The sequence below is a fragment of the Strongylocentrotus purpuratus genome, unplaced genomic scaffold (assembly GCF_000002235.5).
Source record: "Strongylocentrotus purpuratus isolate Spur 01 unplaced genomic scaffold, Spur_5.0 spur5_scaffold_2, whole genome shotgun sequence".
NCBI lineage: Eukaryota > Metazoa > Echinodermata > Echinoidea > Camarodonta > Strongylocentrotidae > Strongylocentrotus > Strongylocentrotus purpuratus.
Genome location: NW_022145605.1, coordinates 35,253,692 through 35,273,670, shown reverse-complemented (window position 1 = coordinate 35,273,670; position 19,979 = coordinate 35,253,692). Strand labels below are relative to the sequence as shown.

Here is a 19,979-nt window from a genome sequence, read left to right as displayed (position 1 = left end):
AATGCAATCAATGAAAGGAGATAAGTCAGATAACTTCATAAACGACATCAAGTATATATACACAAGACTGGCATACAAAGGCATTCAAGTCCATCTAGAATGGATCCCCTCTCACTGTGGAATACAGGGAAACGAAATAGCGGACCTTCTCGCAAAACAAGCCCTAACTGAAGAAATACAAATAAATAACAAGCTATGTTTGTCTGAAATGAAAGCAGTATTGAAAATAGAACTATACAAGAGTTGGGAAGAAACATGGCAAAATTACAATAAAACAAACGTAAGACCTTTCAAACCAACAATTCAACATAACTTTGAGAGCACCCTTTTTAGAGACTGCGAAGTCATAATTCGTAGGCTCAGACTTTGCAACATAGGACTAAACGCAGACCCCTCAAAAGTATGGGTATCCCAAACAACCCAACCTGGCCAAGCCAACAAAAATTGTAAATACTGTAACACCCCTGAAACAATAACACACTATCTGATGGAATGTCCAACATATACAATAGAAAGAGCAATGCTGATAATGGAAAGTGATATAACGAGCCCAAACGAAATTATGAAACTCCTAAAATCAACAGAAAGTGCGACCCAGAGAGCAATGATCCGCTTCGTTCGTAGAACGAGGCGTTTTGAGTGTTCCTAATTTTTTTTTTTTTTTTTTTTTTTTTTTTTTTGCACATATCGCACGACAACCAAATGCCCTAAGATGTTGATACCTACTTTGATAGAAAAATAAGGTTTTACAAAATGGAAAAATACTAGAAGAGAAAAGGTAAGAAAGAGTAAAGACGGATTGAGGACGGTAAACCCCAAACAAGAGACTCTGGAGATCTACCCCAGAATCCTCTCACCGGCACCAGAGTTGCCTAGGCCAATGATGGCCGAGAAGATTGCGCAATGTACCGCGCCGGTCTGGCAGGAAGGTGCCAATTGCGGTGAGGGGTTTTCATGGACCAGTAGATCTGAGATTATATTATCCAAAAAAAAAAAGAGATGAGTATGAATTTACAAATAGTACCAAAATATAGAAGAAAAAAAAAAGAAAGAAATAAAGTGAAAGGCGTAAATATTCTAAAAAAGAATGAAACGCCGATAATACCAAACAACAACAACAACAATCCTGGATTCGCCACTGTAAATGACAAGAAATTGGAATAGATGCTAACGTGCTGAACGACATGGAAAAGAACGAAACGAGTGTTAATCATCATTAGATCAGCTAGATAACAGGCCAAAGCAAACGGGTTGACTAATAAAAACAAAATGGGATTAGACGAGAATTTAATCAAATGGTATTTAGCCAAATGACAATATATTCAAATCTACATGCCATTTATGCTGTATTTAAATAGCCAAAGAGAGGAGGGAGGGGGATGTATTATTTGCCCGGCCCCACAAATAGACATTCCACTGGCTTGGACTCTTCCCTCAATGAAATTATATTTCTGTTTCTGTCTGTCGGCCGTCTCTCTGTCCATCTTTCTCTCTCTCTCTCTCTCTCTCTCTCTCTCTCTCTCTCTCTTTCTGTCCCTCTTGTGCACTTTCTTACATTAACCCCCTTCATTATACTATGTGCTGTTTATGTTAAAACTTCATACTTTAACAATGACAAACATATGCATTTATTTCAGTTTTAAAAATAGATCTATTTATTACATCAGTATATTTCTATGTATTCACAATTGATTGATTTCACTTGAAATCTACATCTAAATCAATATATTTTGAAAGAATGTCATTGCTTGGAAAAGTTCCTCAACTGTAAGGTTGAACAGTAATTAATCTTCTGTTTCAATATATAAAACAGTACATAACTGTGATTACAAATATCAAATGAATCAGCTTAGATAAAACAGTTGCAGAAATATAGATATTTTGAACAATCCAAGAGGTAATCGGACTGATGCAAGATCTATGTAGTACTTTGGCTCTTAAAGGAAATACTTAAATTCTCTCATACTAATATAATAATTATAATTATAATAATTGATTTTGACACATTTGAATGTTCACCAAATAGTAATCCAAAAATCTATTCCACAGAACTCCCACTTAAGTTTACACACACCAAAAGTGCACTGAAAATATCATGGTTCAACCATTCTGCTTGTTATCCACTACCAAAACTAGTACTGTATTCTAGTATACACAAAGTAAACACCCATCTCAAAAGCATACATTTTATTTAAACCTTGAGTTGCTTTAATATAGAGTTAATAAAACAAAAACTAAAGGAAATATTTCAACATGAAAACAAACATGTATCAGTAATCTTAAATGATAGCACACTGAACTATAGTGAATGAGATACCATGAGGTTGATATTGCCAAAGATTTGTGCTTGACAATCTCAGCATTAAAGAATCATCAAGAAGAAAGACTGATAAATATAAATAACCTTTTTAGGAGAACTAAGGGATTTCAACATAATAAAATAAATAACATTATAAATAGACAAGTACTGATGACTATTTTTCCACTTGCATAAGAGTTGAGCATTCATTCAAAAGTACAATAAAGTAAAATCGGTCTACACGTATCTCAAACTTTGTGCAAAAATACCCAGATATATACCCTGATACCCCAATATGATATAACTACCCAATGTCCCAGGCACACTTCCACACCTCCCCTAACCACATAAAAGCATTATCTACACATCGTTGTCTACTGTGAGCTTGAAGAGCATTACCTTATTATGAACTTCACAGAGCTAACACCTCTCTGGTTATCAACAGACCAAAAACAAACACAACCATCAACAAAGGCAAGATGATAAGTTTTACTAACTAAAAGACCTTTCTTGAATTAGCCTTAAAGACTTGCATAAAGGAGATACAAGGATGCACCATGAAACAGTCGATCTTCCAAACTGCATTCTGTTTTGTTCACATGCCAATACTGTTTTACTTATACGAAGGAAGGATCCTGGGCATCGTTTCACGAAACCGTCAAGAGTTCAAGTTCACCAACATCCCATTGAAACGGTGTCCAATTTATTAGATATGTTTTCATAGGCTGTTGGCAAACTTGTACTTATGATGATTTTGTGAAACACTGCCCTGGAGCATGTGTTTTGGACTGTTAAGACTAACTTCTTCACCACCTTCCGAGACATGATCTCTGCCACTCTTCTTTTTCTGCCACTCTCCCATGTTCAATATGTCTCCAATCACAATCAAATACAGGAGAGGGGATCATTTTGTCTTTCAAAGGATAGACAAGCAATATTTCATTTTCTTTTTTTACATCTACCGTACTAAAGTTAATGCCGTCCTATATAGCTCTCCAACATACAACTTTTTAATAAATGATCACGAGAATAGAGGTTAAGTTATCCACAAACAAGAGGAAATTTTGAGTGCAGAGACCTGTGCCTCTATCCTTGCTAGATGATACAGCTTTTATTCCCACTCCACATATACAGAGGTATTATGCGTGTGCAACTTGCCTTCGGTCCAAACTGGATAAATCCATCTCCTCCTTAATGATTCCTGCATGTCCAAGATGATACAACTGTATTCAAATCATGCACTCTCTACAGTTGGGTTCATATACTGCCTTTGCGGCATCCAGTCAAAACCGGTTTTTAGTCCACTTCATGATTTGGATATAGTCCAGTTCGTATACACAGCTGTCCTACATGACAAAGAAGGGTTCATAGCATGTAGAGATCGAAGGCCCTGTTTCGAATGGGGGTTCAACGGGTACAAACCAGAATAAACCACTTCAATCAGATATATTCTGGTTTAGAGGTATGCTTCTCTGTCCATGTAGACACATGTTATAATCACAGCATGTACAGAAGACTCTTCAGAGGTGGGTTCACATATTGTCCATGTAGCTTCCAGTCCAAACCAGAAAAATCCGCTTCTTCCAGTATCTCCTTCTCCTTGGTATCCTTCTTCTCTCCAATGTCATCTTTCCTGTAGGAACACATGAAGCAATAAACATTGGTGGATGTTCAGAATACATGAAGATATAATGGTTTATCAATGGCTTATCAATAAATACAAGAAATATAAATACAACTCTGAATTTGAAATACCGCTGAAACACTAGCATTAGCATGTAGCTCAAGACCTACATGTAGTCTGTTTTAGGGTTAATCTATAGAATATTATTCCTTATACATATGCAAGCTACTTTTAATAAAATGCCATATTCTGATGAATGATTCATCTTTCATATATGCTCTTTCCAGTTAAATATTGTTTAGCTTTATATTATACACTGTATTTGTGTCTCTCAACAACATCGAACAAAAACATGATAATAATAATCATAACTAGACATAATACTTGTTTGGAACAAGTATAGGTGGGCTGGTCAACTAAAATTTGAGACAAAATAGAGCAAAAATAAGCGAGATACTGCTAAAAAACAATGTCATTGATGTAATGATGTAAACGAAATTCACCTTCCATAGGCATAACACGCAACATAAGAAATTTCTGATATGTGCCCTTTAATCGTAATTTTTACTATGATGATGCATCAAAATGAAAAATGGTGTTGCCCGAGCTTGTAAAGAATTGTCTCAGCTACATCATATCGAAATTTGGAAGAAAATCGATCAATATTTACAGAGATACAATCAATGTTACATAAATATGCTGACGTCATTATATGCAAATTCGTATTTTGAGTTCCAAGGCCATTATGATGATGTCACGATACATTTAATGGCCAAATGAGACATGGAATCATATTTCCGACTCATACTCTATCTAAATATGAAAAAACATTGAAGGTCACGGTTCATTCCAAAGAACTATAATGGATTTTGTATAGGCATGTTTTTGCCCATATATGCTATGTAATAAAAGAGCTCGCACGCACGGAAATTTATCTTGAATTGACGCTCATCTTGTTATTAATGGTCATAAAGAGATAAACATGGTATCAAATTCCTTGAAAACATATGAGAAATATCATGAAAGAAAAAAAATGGCGATTCTATGTTGTGTAATGGTGTTACGCGCGAAAACGCGCGCGCATGCTCGTACGCGCGATTTTTTATAAATTGCTTAAAATGACCTGAAACGTATGCCAAAAAAATTTGAGACGATTATGAGCATTTAAAATTTTTGCGCGCGCACTGTCGCGCGGACGTACGCGCACACGCGCGTTTTTTGACCTGAAATTGACCGGACTGATATTGACCTTGATCATGATAAATATGAATGAGAAATACCTTTTGGTTATGAAGATATGATCAAGAGATGATTTTCAGAAAATTTCACAAAATGGCGCCTAGATGACGTCATCAGTCAAGGTCAAGGTTGAAAACCTTACCGTGTTTTCTCCATATGCCTATACATATGTGTGCCAAATTTCAAGTTATTTGATTTAGCCATTTTCAAGTTATCTTGTTAACAAAAAAGTGGTTAGAAATAAAATAAATAAATAATAATAAAGGCAATTTTAACAAAATTATAAGGTGGTCTGTATAGATACAGCCCACCTGATAATTCAAACCCTATGGTATGTTGAATTTCCTTGATATAGAGTCCCCTACAAGCATTAGACTATGCACCTTAACACAAATTGCTACTGAAGTAGTAAAGTGGATTACTATAGTAAAGTAGAACTTTTATCCATCTGACAAGATTAGACAAGATCAGGGGTGCTGCATGTCCACAAGAGAGACTGGTTGTAAATGACCTCCAAAGTTGTTCTTAGTATTTATGACCCAAAGTAAAAAAAAAAATCCCCCATGCCATAGAATCAGTGGCTGATCCCAGGGGTCCCCCCTTCCCCCAAAATGGCGAAAAAAGGATGGCAAAAAGAACATTCATGGGCTAATGACTGTTGGTTTTGCTTTTTTGCTAGCTCGTCAGAAAATTAAGTAGTGAATACAGTAGTGGTCTCGTAATCCGGCGACACAGGTTCGAAACCAAGGCGATACGCTAGTGCCCTTTGGTAAGGCATTGGTTCTCATTACCATGTCTCTCGGAGAGGACCTTAAGCTGTTGGTCCTCTGGTTGCTTAATAACAAGCTTTTATGTTTTCTTAGCAGTCAGGTAAAATAACCACCACTAAAACACATCGAAAACTTGCTGAACTTTTATATTTCTTTCTTGTCAAAGGATTTTGAGCCCCCTGCAAATTGTTTGTGTGGATCTGCCACTGAAAAAGTCTTGTTTTCTAGATGCATGATTAAGGACTACTTACGTAAACTCTCTGTAGTAGAGCCTTTCAAGAAGTGCACAGAAGGCACCAAAGAAACCTGAGGTGAAGACTGTATCACCCTCCGCACCAAGGTATCCTAGAACAACGGCTACCTTGTCTGGTTGAATGGTGTCAACCAAAGCATCTAATACTGCCTTCTCTACCTCCTATAGAAGAAGACAATAATAATAATAATGATTATATTGGATATTTATATAGGGCACATATCCACCATGCATGATGCTCAAGGCGCTCCAACTTTTACCCCAGCTCTGCTAGCTAGGCAGCCAATTTCGGCGCTCACAGCATTCACGGAATTCCTTCCCACCGGTACCCATTTAACACCAGGGTGGAGAGTGGCAAATGAAGATTAAAGGACATTAGTGCTGTGGCTGGACTCGAACCGCGAACCCTAGTGATCCACAGTCCAATGACTTATCCACTAGACCGCAACACCAATAGAAAGAAATTAATAATTTACATCATTACAATGCCATGGCAACCATTGGTAAACTAAAAGAAGTCAACAAATCTTGAAGGAAGTTATTTGATTTCCAGAAACTTACATTAATTTTCTTTCAAAACCACTACCAGGACTTTGAATAAACACACGTTTCCGGAAGCAGATGAGAACTCTAAATATCATTTTTTATCATCTTCTCTACAGGTTAGATAATAAATTAATATGCAATCAAAGAGTTCCATTTGCTTTAGAATATATCTAATTTTATAACAGTACAGGTATTTTAATAATTTGTGATCATATACACTTTTGTCATTGTACTGTAACTATCATTTATACAATTTCAAAGCAATTAAAAAAATGAAAGTATAATAATCTGGATATATCTTCTAGTATTGCAGTTATCATTCAACGAGAAAGTTATAAAATTGCATTGTAAATTCCCATATAAAGCAGTTACTGAGAAAACCTCTGGGCAAGGCTTTCTAAACAAAATAAAATATGTCAAAAAAATCTCACCTTTCGATTTATTTTCCCATCATTGTCTTTGTCCACCTTCACAAAAGCTTTCTTGTATAGCGCCCGCCTGCGTTGGCTGATGATGCAGTGCCTGCGCAGGTATTCTACGGGAGACATCTTAGCCAAATCACCAACGTCCATAGGAAGTTCAAACCTAGCCGCTCGTCTAGAGAGGGCGATACGACCCCTTAACCAGTCACTCTGTTTCAACATCTGCATGGAATAATTTAACCATATAACCAAAAATATCGATATTAATGGAAAATTCTAATAATATTTCTTAGCTCACAGAACCAATAACTTGAGTTTTACTAGAGGTCATCAATTTGAAGATTACATGGGAGAGAGATTCACTCCCATCTGTACAAACAATACTGTTTTTAAAGTTGTATTCCCTTGAATCATGAATTATTCTTAACTTACATTCAAGAAAGATGTTGAATTTTAATTAATTCCAAAACAGAATTGAGAACGAGATCTTTACACAAATGAAAAAGTCTGGTGTTTCAAGCCAACCTTGTTTGGAAAGCCTATAATCACAAAATGCCTATGATCAAGCAAATATGGTCTATAAATTTCAGGACTATTCCATTCTTACTCGTACTTCATTATAAATAAATAACATAATACAATAAAATGCCCCCATCCATGGCATACATTAAGCCCTCTCCAGGACAGCATACTCGCTTATTGGGAGAGTACTTATCAAGGTTCAAGATTTCAAGTTACAGTATAATTGTACGTTGACAGTGCCATGAACATGAATATTCATGTAATGAATATGCATAGAGAGGAATTTCTTCACTCACCCTATTGGTTGGTTCCAGTAGGCTAGCAAGGCCTGGGTGAGGTCCATCCTCATCATCTGATTGGTTACCACCTTGGCGCTTGGCTCTCATCTGGAGGTCAAGTAATTGCTGGAGAAGGGATCAAAGTTCAAAGTTTATTGGAACACTTTTTTCCCAGAACTTCAGGAAAATTTGGAATGAGATGGCCAAATTGCATTTAGAAACTTAAGTCCAATTCTGATGATATAATAAGTGAATAAATAGATGAAGCAAAACAAAAATAATAATGATGAGATGAAACCTACAGCAAGTTTAAAGGTGACTGTGCACTCTGCTGTGATCTCTGCGTGCGACTGAAGTTCAAAGTGAAAACTACTTATACCAGGAAGAATAAACATTGACCACAAGACCTTGAACATGGTGGTTTTACTTTGAACTGGGGAGTGGACCTATCATCAATATGTGGTGATGACGTAAATATACAGTGACCACAGGAAGTATGAGTAAGACTTCTGAAGAAGTCAGTGATGTTCTTACACTTTTACTTTCTATTCACTTCTTGATCTTGTTATCAAATATTGAATTAGAATGTCATGCATTACTGATACTTTCTAGCTTAATTTGATCCTACAGCAGGCATGCAGCGTTTGGCTTTTTAAAAATTTTTGCCAGGAAATGTTTAGAAGTGATAACTGAGTGGATAAGTCTGGGACAATATTTCATTATTGTTTTGTCCACTCAAAATCAACAAAATGGGTGTACATGTATATAAAACTAAATATGTAGGTAAGACTACATAAAAGATATGCTATGGAGTGGAGGTGGGGTGGGGGTGAGAGTGAGGACAAGGGGCAGTGTGTAAATGAAAAGCCAAAGAAACATTCAACTGTGGTGCTATATTTTAAGCCTGTGCTGTGATGAAAACTATGGGGACAAAGGAATTGATGTAATGCTCCCTCTTTGCTTTCACTGTTTCAGTGTAATCCTCCATCGCACATAACTTGGAAAAATAAAGAAGAAAAACAGTAGTTGTGCACAACACAACATAATGACCTATTTTTGTGTTATAAGATGTACATGATCATATGTCAATGCACTATGCTTGAATTCTTTTTAATTTGCTGCATTTCTTTCTTGAAATTTACAGCATCATGTGCATGCACAGGGCCTTATTATTGAGCACCGCAAATCTCTTCGGTGATCAACTGAGGAATCAAAGGGGATGGGGAGGATTTGTTTGTTGAGCATTTGACAGAATATGAAACATATGAATTACATACATATATACGGTGGACTGACGGATGGATAAAAATATGGAGTAAAGAGACCTTACAATCTCTGTACTATAGGATCTCCTTTCTTAAAGACTGATTGATGGATGCGAGGGATAAAGGAAGGAGTGCACGTGATTCGGGATATGTGGATAGACGAATATCCCTAAATGAATTAAAGGTAGGTAATACTATGATGGTTATAAAATGAAGGAATAAATGGTTTGGTAAATAAGTGCATTAAGCCAAGCATATATGAGTGCATCAGTGGATTAATATACGAAGAACTATAGGAATTATACTGTGGTGTAAGTGGACATGATCATCTAGCTCCTGCCAGCTGGGGGATGAGGGGAGGGGGAAGGGGGGGGGGGTAAATCATACCCTTAATCAAACCTGGCTCTTAACATGCAAAATATGATTTAACATGCAGTTCAAGTGGTCATTCTTTTGATGTTTACTATTCGCATTGTGGTAACTGATATTGAGAATAAAAGATACCCACAACCAAAAACAAACACCACAATTAAAGGAAAAGCAATTTGTGCAAAACTGTATAAAACTGTTAAGAAACAAATGAAAATATCCCTGAAGCACCAAAAACACTAAAAGAGCAAACACATTAAGATTTTGTCATGATTCTTTATATATTCCAATGACATATGTGCAGGAACTGGTAGGATGAAAGTGAATGGATGTTAAAAGGGGGAGGGTATGAATTAAATCACATCAAAGGCATAAACAAAAAGCAAAATCATGCATACATACTTTTATAGACTGTAGATTCATCCGTAACAAAGAGACAGTTTTCAGAAAGAGAACAGATAGAAGGAATAGAATAGACGTTAAACAGGGGGGAATAAAAACATATTACAAAATAGATATTTCATGCAGAGAAGTTAGATATCATTATTTCATGCTAAGAATTTCATGCTCATATAACAAAGAATTATATCATATGCTATTAAAGGATTCAGTAGAATTCTGTTAGATTTTAACCATTACTCATAAACATATCATGCATGCTAAAATATTAAGAGTAGGGCTAAGTCATTACATTTTTTTCTCATCCGGCAAAACTGGTTGATAATATTAAATAAATGGGGGTTTCCTATAACCGTGCACATACTGTAGTCTTCATGTATGGACTTTTTATTTCTACCTCCTTTTTTACTCCTTCAATTTACGGTTAAATATTTTGCAAAATCGTACACCGTTTTCCTCTGAATGGACATTCAACATTTTTTTTAATGTTTTGACTCAGCCCTTATCAACAAGCAATCATTAAGAAAAACTATACAATAAAATTATGTGAAGATGAAATATAAACAATTCTAGAAAATTAAGGTATAATCATGCCATGCAGATTAGTTAAGAAAGTACACTATACATATAGTGGCAAATAAAAATGTTTTTTTTTCCGGAATGTCTATTTGTGTTGAAGTTTCTATTTCTCAATCTTTGTTCAAACCAAGATATAAAATATCTTTGCCTGTGCAATAGTTCCATGTCACTGAAGTTTGAGACCAAAGTGGATAATTTCCCCCTATACTGTATTCCAATAACCGATCTTCTTTAAGACAAATCAAAATGTATTCTATCTGTGTTCTGTTCACATATCATATATTTATTTTAAAAAAATGATATACAAAATATGTCTGGCAATATGTAATACATGTGTCATTATAGTGAGCATATTTAAATCACAGATAACAAAGCAGGAGGATAACGAAAAGGACAACTATCATGCTTGATTTCCTACCTCGTTCCCACCCTAAAAATAAAGAATAAAATCAAAACAACTTCCCAAAAAGGTCTAAGTAACTTATCTCATTAACTAAACTATAAAGAAGTGACATACAAAAGGCACACATTTAATGATATTGACCATCATCATGTTTATGATATATGTGTGTAAGCAATTCAGAATGGGTCTATATATTTATAGCAATAGAGGGGATTATATATATATAACTCCAAAGCAACTCAAGCTCATTTGCCTTCCTTTGATGAAAGAATATCTATCCTAGCTAAATATTTATTCTCTGTGATGCTTTGATATGTCATTAAACAGATTTCAGTTATCTGTTACTAACAACACTTTAGAGCAAGATGGTAAATTAAAGGTCAAAGGTTATATCTTTGTACGTACCTGAGGATCCATCCCAAACATATCAACTTTGACCTTGGTTGGAGGTGGGCCAAGCTTCTTCTTCTCCGCAACTTCTTGGGTAGCAGGAGGGCTAAAATCAATGTATTTTACCAAAAATATGAACAAATAGCAACACTTAATACAAATGACCCCAAAAAATTATCCGCCCCATACATTAATTAGTGGAATGATGTACAATCAGTGCAATCACCCATATGAGTATTTTACAAAATATTTATGCGTTTTTAGTATCAAGGATTAAAAGAACTAACACCACTGGTAATCATAAAATGACACCACTAAATCTGGGCATTGATGCAAGGAAATGGAAGCACATTTGGTTTTTTAACACTCCTTTTTATTTCTTAATTGCTTTTCACAACTGATACTGAATATCCCCATGATTAAGAAGCGGAAGTATTCAAGGAATGTGTCCTTCTGGGTACCCATTTACTTCACTTGGGTGGCAAACGTAGATTAATAACTTGCCAAAGGACATTAGTGCCGGGGCAGGGCTCGACCCACAAACTATGTAATCCACAGTGCGATGACGTATCTGCCAGACCACGACACCTCTACATCAATCAATATCATACTATCCTTCTCTGCAATCTTTACTGATGGACTTCATGTCTGCTCTTGTGAGATTTACTTGTAATCAAATCCCTTTAAGTAGAGTCCATTACTCACCCATTATCTGTTTTATCTGGAGCCTTCTCTTCCTCCACCTTAGTCTCTCCATTAGGGAAGGGTTTCACAGGAGGTTCTACAATAGGTTCAGGCTCTAGGGTAGCTAAGGGAGGGGGTTCAATCTTTATGGGCGGGGTCACTTCTTCTATCTTGGCCTCGGAGGGGGGTTTCTTCAGGGATGGTTTGAGTGGTTCTGGTGGACTCTGAATAAAAGATGAAATAATAATGATGAAACAAATTTGTGAGATGTTGTACATAATTTTATTCCTTTGAATCACTTGATAAATTCAAGGGCTATCGATTACTTCATCCTCAGTACATAATAATAATAATAATCAACTACCTTTTAATCTAATCATATCAGATAATAAATTATACAAGTACATTCATGTATATAATTTGAATGTTTCCTCTCACTGTCTATACCTGATTTCTTTCCCATGAAAATCTTCCGCAATATATGGATGTTCTCTTAATAACAAACATCTTGTGCCTCTACAATACATGCTGCAGAGACGATCACTCCATGGTCAATGATCTACACTATCTGAATTAAAAACTCCCTACCTGAACCAAACACTACATCCAACCAAAGCCATAAACCTATCCTAAAAACCTAACCCTATATATTTTACAAATTAAAGCCTAGTGCAGGAGTTAGTGGTAGATCACCGATAATGTCATTAATTTCCATAAATAATATTCATGAACATTGAGGATTTCAAGTCAAACATATGTGGTCTAAAATGTGGCATGAGTCAAGTGAGCTGGAAGCATACTGTAACAAGAAGAGTAGATTAAATGGAATGTTAAATATAATGTTAGTCTTTCTTACCTTAATGACTATTTGAATGGGCTTTTTCTCCTTCTTCACGGCGACCGGCTTCTCTTTGGGCGGGTCTTTGGGTGGCTCCTGTATCCTGACCTCCTTCTTGACCTTTGGCAGGGGCGGGACAGGGGGCTTGGGTTTATGTACACACTCCCTGGGAGGTTTGATAGACAGTTCTGGTGGTGGTGGTGGGGTAGGGGATTTGGGAGGAGGGGAGGGGCTCTTGGGAGGGGGCGGTGGTGGGGATGATGGCTTTTCTGGCAGCTGCTGTTGGATAGGTGAGGGAGGAGGGCTGGGTATAGGGGTGGGGGCTTCTTCTATCACAGGTGGCTCCTCATCTACTGAGTTCCTTCTTGATACTGATGGAGTTGGTGTCTGGGATAGGAACAAATAATTATCATTAAACATTTACCTTAACAAAAATAACATACTGATGTTTATTCATAAACCCTATTCAACTGCTCAAGAAATATGTTTAACAACGTTTAATGTACCGTACATGTCCTATTATGAGAAAAAAGTTATTGTGTATAATACTTGGCAAGTATAATGTATATCTTGCAAGATGTTAGTGGGTTATTACCAACACTGTGAATACCAAAACATGAAACAATTCACAGAAACAAAATTAAATTTTAAATTCTAAAAACAGTCAATGTGAATAACAATAAAGCTGTGAATATTCAGTAAAACATTGAGTTTGGCTGGCTAAGCATGCCAGAAACTCCACACAAAGTTACTTGGTCTACTCTTTAATATCATAATATAAAAGTTGCTTCTCAATCTATATTTCAATGTAATCTCATGAAAGAAGTTCTACATTTGATGTGTACATACAATCAAGCAATGGGATATTACTGCATTTTCCTAGTGTTTTATTTCAATTAAACTCACTGGAGCTATTATTTCCGGAGTCCATGCCTCCATCGCCTCTGTTGGAGGCTCCATCTGAGTTTCTTCTTCCACCAAGGCTGGTGGAGGGGTGGGGCTTGATGCTTCAACTAATGGCTCTGCTATGTCTAATGAAAATAAAACCACAATGTAAAAGAAATATATATCGGTGATCATACATGTATATAGCAAAGATTTACTTCATATTTCAAACTCTCACTCTTTAAAAAAGTAACTATATAGTAGTATCAAAGAATGGTCTTTTCACAATCTTTCTGTAACCTATGACTCAACACTAACAGGTGCCCAGGACACATTAAAGCTCAAGATCCAAGTCAGGACCCCCCCCCCTGCCCCCTTTTCTTAATTTTAACATGAGGCTCATGCAGACAGACCTTAATTTAATTTTGACCCCCCAAAAAACAAACAAGGGAAACGCTCTCGGCGGTCTCGCCTGCATAACGCAATTCAATATGATAAACCAGAACGTCAATGACGTAGCGCTCATCCGCATCTCACAACAACAAATATCGTAAATTTTATGTGGTACACTTTTGAACTGGTCAAAAATAGAAATTTGATGCCCTGGAAGGGACATAATTTCATTTCATTTGCATAAAGTACCATAAATAATCAATGGAGCAAAATCTCACAATTCTGTGTAAAAGTTTATTGTTCCAAATTTAGCTCTACCAGATAAGGCAAAATCGGTCAAGAAATGAGGGAAAAGAAGCAATTTTTGTTATTTTTGGAATAAATTTGCATAAATTACCATAATTAATTAATGGAGAACAATTTCAAAATTCTGAATAGAAGTTTAGTGTACCAAAGTTAGCTCTACGATATAAAGCAAACCAAATCAAAATCGGTCGAGAAATGAAGGAGAAGAAGCCTTTTTTGTGATTTCGAATAAATTTGCATAAATTAGCATAGATAATGAATTTCACGATTCTGTGTAGAAATTTTAAATCCCCTCCTAGCCCTATCATATGAAACAATCAGAATCAAAATCGGTTGAAAAATAACGAAGAAGAAGCATTTTGAAAATCTTAATGTTGATGCCACAACAAAGTCTAAGTTTGTTGACCTTAAATGGCCTTTGACCTTAACTTAGTGACCTGAAATTCTACTCACATGATTGGAGAGACTTGATAACCCTATAGTCCAAGTTTCATTGACTAAGAACTTATACTTTCAAAATTATATCAAAAATTCAAAAACTTAACCTTAGGTTAAGTTTTCGATGATGATGCTACAACATAGTCCAAGTCTGTTGACCTGAAATGACCTTTGACCTTGACTTTGTGATCTGAAATTCTACTCTTATGATTGGGGATACTTGATTACCCTATAGTCAAAGTTTCATTGACTAAGAACTTATACTTTAAAAATTATACCAAAAATTCAAAAACTTAACCTTAGGTTAAGTTTTTGATGTTGACGCCGTCGCTGTCGCCGTCGCCGTCGCCGCCGCCGCCGCCGTCACCGGAAAAGCGGCGCCTATGTCTCGCTTTTTGCTACGCAGGCGAGACAAAAATGTGTAGAGCCCTGAGAGAGAGAGTGAATAAAAAAATAATTTACCATCTTCAATGTTGATGTCCTCCTCCAAGAAGTCATCTCCTACCTCCTCCACCACCTCCTCCTCCTCCTCATCATCATTGACTACTGGTGGAGGAACCTCCTCCTGGAAGGCTTGTCTCCTCCTAGGAGCTGGAGGGGATGGGGTGCGGTCGTGAAGATGGAGGGGAAGTTTGGAAACAAAGTTGGTGTAGTATGGTACTCTCCCTCTTTGTACCTGTCATACAAAATTTGAAATACTTTTGATTAAAGGTGGGCTTTATGGTAAGAACTTGAATTACTTTTTTTTCTTCAAAAAGAAGAAAATATCAAATAATTCAATTAGTTTATCCCAATTGATTAAGTTTGATGAACAATATCTAAACACATATAAATCTATACAAAGCTGCCTTCCTGAATCAAGTCTGTCAAAATCAAATGCTTAAACTGTCTACATTCTCTCATAATAATGTAAACATACTACTTAAATCTCTTTGTGATGTTTCTAATATATAAACACATTACAGGATATAAAGATTGACTTACATTATTATGCCTGGGAAGACTTGAGATCTCTCGTTTCTGCCAGCAAAAATAAATAAGAAAAAAAAATGTGATATCAAAATATTAATTAAAAATGAACCATTGGTCACTTTTTATTCCACAATCGATTCATCCTCATTGGCCCATCCATCTCACTCCTTCCTTCTCTAGATCCCTCTCTCCTGGTTCCTTGTGATTCTTTCAACATCTTTGCTCCCTTGACTTATTCCTGTTTACCCATGCGTAATTCTCCCCTTTTGTATCTCTTTCAATTTTCTCTCGTAGTCAAAGATAAAGAGACACTGAACAATAAAATAAAATGGCTTACCAGTTTGATACTTCTAAACATTTTGAAAGCAAAGTAATATTCCCTCTGTGAACCAACACGGCCAAGTAAAGTTTGCCTCATGAATGCAACTCCACCTCAAGTACATCCAGGTCTATTCTCATAACACTCCACATTGGTCTCATAGATCTTATAAACACTGATTATTTCTTCCAGCGTATTAAAACAAAGAGCTCTTATATTACAGGTGTACAGACATGATTATTGCACTTCACCGTGCATTAAGACAGAAAAGCTGGGTCTGTTAAGATTAACTGGACCATGTCATTTAATGTGTCCACTTGTTTGCACTCTAATGTATGTCTAACTTGGTAACTAAAACTGTAGTACAAGGTGATAACGTGTTTATTTGTTGTTTTCTCGACAGTTGATACTCAGTGGATAAATAATGCATCTTATTTTCATTGAGGGTGCTCAATAGAATTAAGGAGTCTTGAAGAGCAGCTACAAATTGTTTGAGAAACCTGTTATTCTACTTTCATGAATGGAACTTAAAAAGTGGTTTTATTGTTCCTTCTGAATACAACTGAACTACCAAGTGTCAAGCTTAAGACACATAAGGCTTTCGCCTTTACTTTACATCCCTGATGTTGCTGTTAGAATTGCCTGATAATCAACTTGGTCATTAACAGGTTGACAACACATAATATAAACGTGATATATTGAAAGCGCAAAAGGGTGGAAAATTGCAAATGGGTTAGCTATGAAACAGATATCTTTAATTTTTGACAACATTAAAAAAAAAAAACTTAGCAATATAGTTCACACTAATATGGTTCTAACTCTACATTTGAGTTGAGGACAAAAGTTTATTAACTTACAGTGATAGGTGCTGTCTTTGGCCTTGTCCAGTTATATCTTCTATCATGATGAGATGGTAAATGAGCTGCCAGCAGCCCCGTTGATGATGTTGGTCTGTGTGAGCTACTCGACGTAGGCCTACACGCTACCGGACAGAAAGCACATGAATGCTGTACTTCTTCTCCAGTCACTTTCTCATATTGTCTAATCAGCTGCTCTTGGGTGTGGTGAAATCGTTCGACTTGCGTCACGCTTTTATTCTGAGCTGCAGACGGTCTGTGTTGCCGTAGCAACACTGCCGATGCACTCTTGGGCCGTCTTGCCAATGCTCGGACGGTCTCTGGTGAAAAGTTATAACAGCCCACTTTCTCATTCTTAAAGTTCTCTGTAGACCGAGCACTACGGGGTCGTGATGAGAGCCTATGTTTGACAGTGGGCGTGCCACACTGGACACGCCCATGAGTTGCACTCTTGACCCTTCGATGCAGGTGCTGAGAGGGTGTGGTGGGGCGCAGCTCTCGATGGTTACTACCGTTTTCCAAGTATCTGTGGGTGGAGTGTGTCGCTGAATGCGGTCTGCAAAATTCTTTTTCCTTGAAGTTGCGGTAGCCGGTGGCTAGCCAGGGCAGACTCGGATCAAGCATTGTGGGAATGGTGAGAGGTCAATGGCAAGGTCAACAATAGAAAATTACACCTCCTGATCCTGCTTAAGAAAATACTGGCCTTCAGGATTCCATCTTGAAAGTGGATTCATGAAGAATATAAACCTGTGATAAGATAAAAGGAATGGTTGTCTTAAAGATTGCAAAATAAAAATGCTATGCAATATACTTTGCTGGCTAAAAAATTATTCACTCAATTCAATAAAATAGACATTAAGTTAAGGAAAGGAATGAAAAATGGTTAGAGTTCTGTCTTTGAACCTTAATTTATATTCATACCCTGTAGTCATCAACTAATAACCTTTGTTATACTGTACAAATGATTTTTTTTATTTATTTTGTAAAAAAAAAAAAAAGTTGAACTTTGTAGCCTCTTTGAAGCACAATTATATAAAAATATGAACACAATTTTCAATTGTTACAAATTTACTTATTTCATTTACATATGTCTACGTGCAAGTACATTCTACTTCTCCTCTTTTTAATACATGAATTTGAACTACTATATCAATAAACATAAAACCCAATTTCATGCTTTCTTGTATATCATGGTTGATATGACAATATCAGCCTTCAAGACTTTTGCCATGTTGGTTTGTTTATACAATAAAACAATAAATCTGAAATTGAATTAAAATTGAAAATCTAATAAAACACAGATATGTATATAATGCATTTATCATATACTAGAAATAGAATAACATATAAACATCACTCTACATACATATTCCATCTATAATTTAAATCCGTGTAGCATATCTTTGAAATACAATCATCAACAATGAACAATTACTCCTAAAGAACAATAACTTAATCAAACCAATTGAATAGCAAAAGTACTCTTGGTGCTGTGATTTCGACATATAAGATATTTAAGACTCTTAATTTTTATATTTAATATTATTTCAATAACGTGACCTGTAATATGTTACTGGCCTACAGCTATACAGCTGATGTCATTTTGTGACGAACAAAAAAATATATTTCAATTCTGATTTTAATCATTCAGTTCAGTTCAGTTTATTAAAAAACACATGGCATATAGTAATCATGACGCAGGATTTCTTAGGGGAGGGGGCCCAACTTTTTTTTTTTTTGCTCCCGAAAATTTGAAAACCGCGCCGGCCAAAAATTCGCTCAGTGGAGGGGGGGGGGGGGGGGGGGGGGGGGGGGGGGTAGTGAGCACATTTTTTTTTTTTTGATCCTCAAAAAAAAATTCAATTTGCACCCCCCCCCCCCTTGAGCGCCAGGGGGGGGGGGGGGGCCCAACCCCCAAAAAAGGTAAAAATCACATGATTTTACATGATTTTTTTCTCAAGGGGGGGGGGGGCCCGGGCCCCCGGGGGCCCCCCCCCCCCCCCCCCCCTGGATCCGCCACTGTCATGACGAACAAACATGATCCACAAGAAATGCTTGTGAGTGGGGCCCCTGTGGAGGATGGTCGTCTCAACGTGTTTCAAGGATCTGCGCAATTCAAAAGATGAAAGTATGCCTGTAGTGTACTCTGTAGGATGCATGCGCCCAAAACTTTTAATTTACATGTAGTAAGTACATTATCAATGCTGTTCAAATCCTACTGCATCAGCTTGCCACTCGAGTACAAAGCTAAAGATAGTGCAAATTTAAGACAGACATTTGACCAGCGGGACAATTATTTACACAGCAAATTAAAAAAACAACGCGATAACAGGTTCGAATTCCAGACGGTGCGGTGAAAACCGTATCACCTTGATTGAAACAACCTGCGCACTGTGCACTGCACTCTCACCGCTGAAGCTACGGCCAATGTGCGTCGAGTCGGGTTGGCCGCACCCTCGCAAAATTGTTAGGAAATCTTCAAAAAATCTTACCGTGGAATCGTGGAAAGTTCAATCCAGTGTATATTTCCTTTAACAGTCTCTCATTGTCTCTGTCACTGATATGCCCATGTCCCTATCGTTTGCTAGTGTTTTTTTCCAAGGTATTTTTAGAGGACACTAATAAGAAAAAGCAGTTATTAATCAGACCAATGGCCCGTGCAAAACACATGATCCGACTCCATAGCAGACCGCACAATGAAGTTGTTTACTTGGGTAGGGCTATTGTTACAGCGTTGCTATGTATTGTGTGCGGAGTGTGTGTATGTGCTGGAGCTCAGCAGAGTGTGCGAGCCAAGGGAAGGGGTGGGTCTATTACCCCTCGCTTTGTTTTCTGAATCTTTAGCGTGGGTAAAAATTGGATCTAAAGTCTAAGAAAACTAGAAATAGTAGACTATTGCATAAATTTGGATGATTTTTTTAGTTCTAGA

General features: G+C 36.7%; 1 protein-coding gene across 2 annotated transcripts; it reads right to left on the bottom strand.

Annotated features, from left to right (window-relative positions):
* Positions 1-1,631: 1,631 nt before the first annotated feature.
* LOC100893407 (wiskott-Aldrich syndrome protein homolog 1) lies at positions 1,632-19,770 on the bottom strand. 2 transcript variants are annotated; one of them, XM_011670052.2, is made up of 13 exons: positions 19,543-19,770; positions 17,051-17,797; positions 15,887-15,922; positions 15,365-15,578; positions 13,787-13,911; positions 12,899-13,267; positions 12,064-12,266; positions 11,374-11,464; positions 9,990-9,998; positions 7,972-8,079; positions 7,163-7,375; positions 6,184-6,347; positions 1,632-3,932 (listed from the first exon to the last, which is right to left on the bottom strand). In XM_011670052.2, exons 2-13 carry the CDS (start codon positions 17,672-17,674, stop codon positions 3,797-3,799), a joined length of 2,292 nt encoding a protein of 763 aa, XP_011668354.2. In that variant the 5' UTR covers positions 17,675-17,797; positions 19,543-19,770; the 3' UTR covers positions 1,632-3,796. The 2 variants fall into 2 exon arrangements, with proteins under 2 accessions (XP_011668354.2, XP_003730326.2); XM_003730278.3 differs by lacking the exon at positions 9,990-9,998.
* Positions 19,771-19,979: the final 209 nt, after the last annotated feature.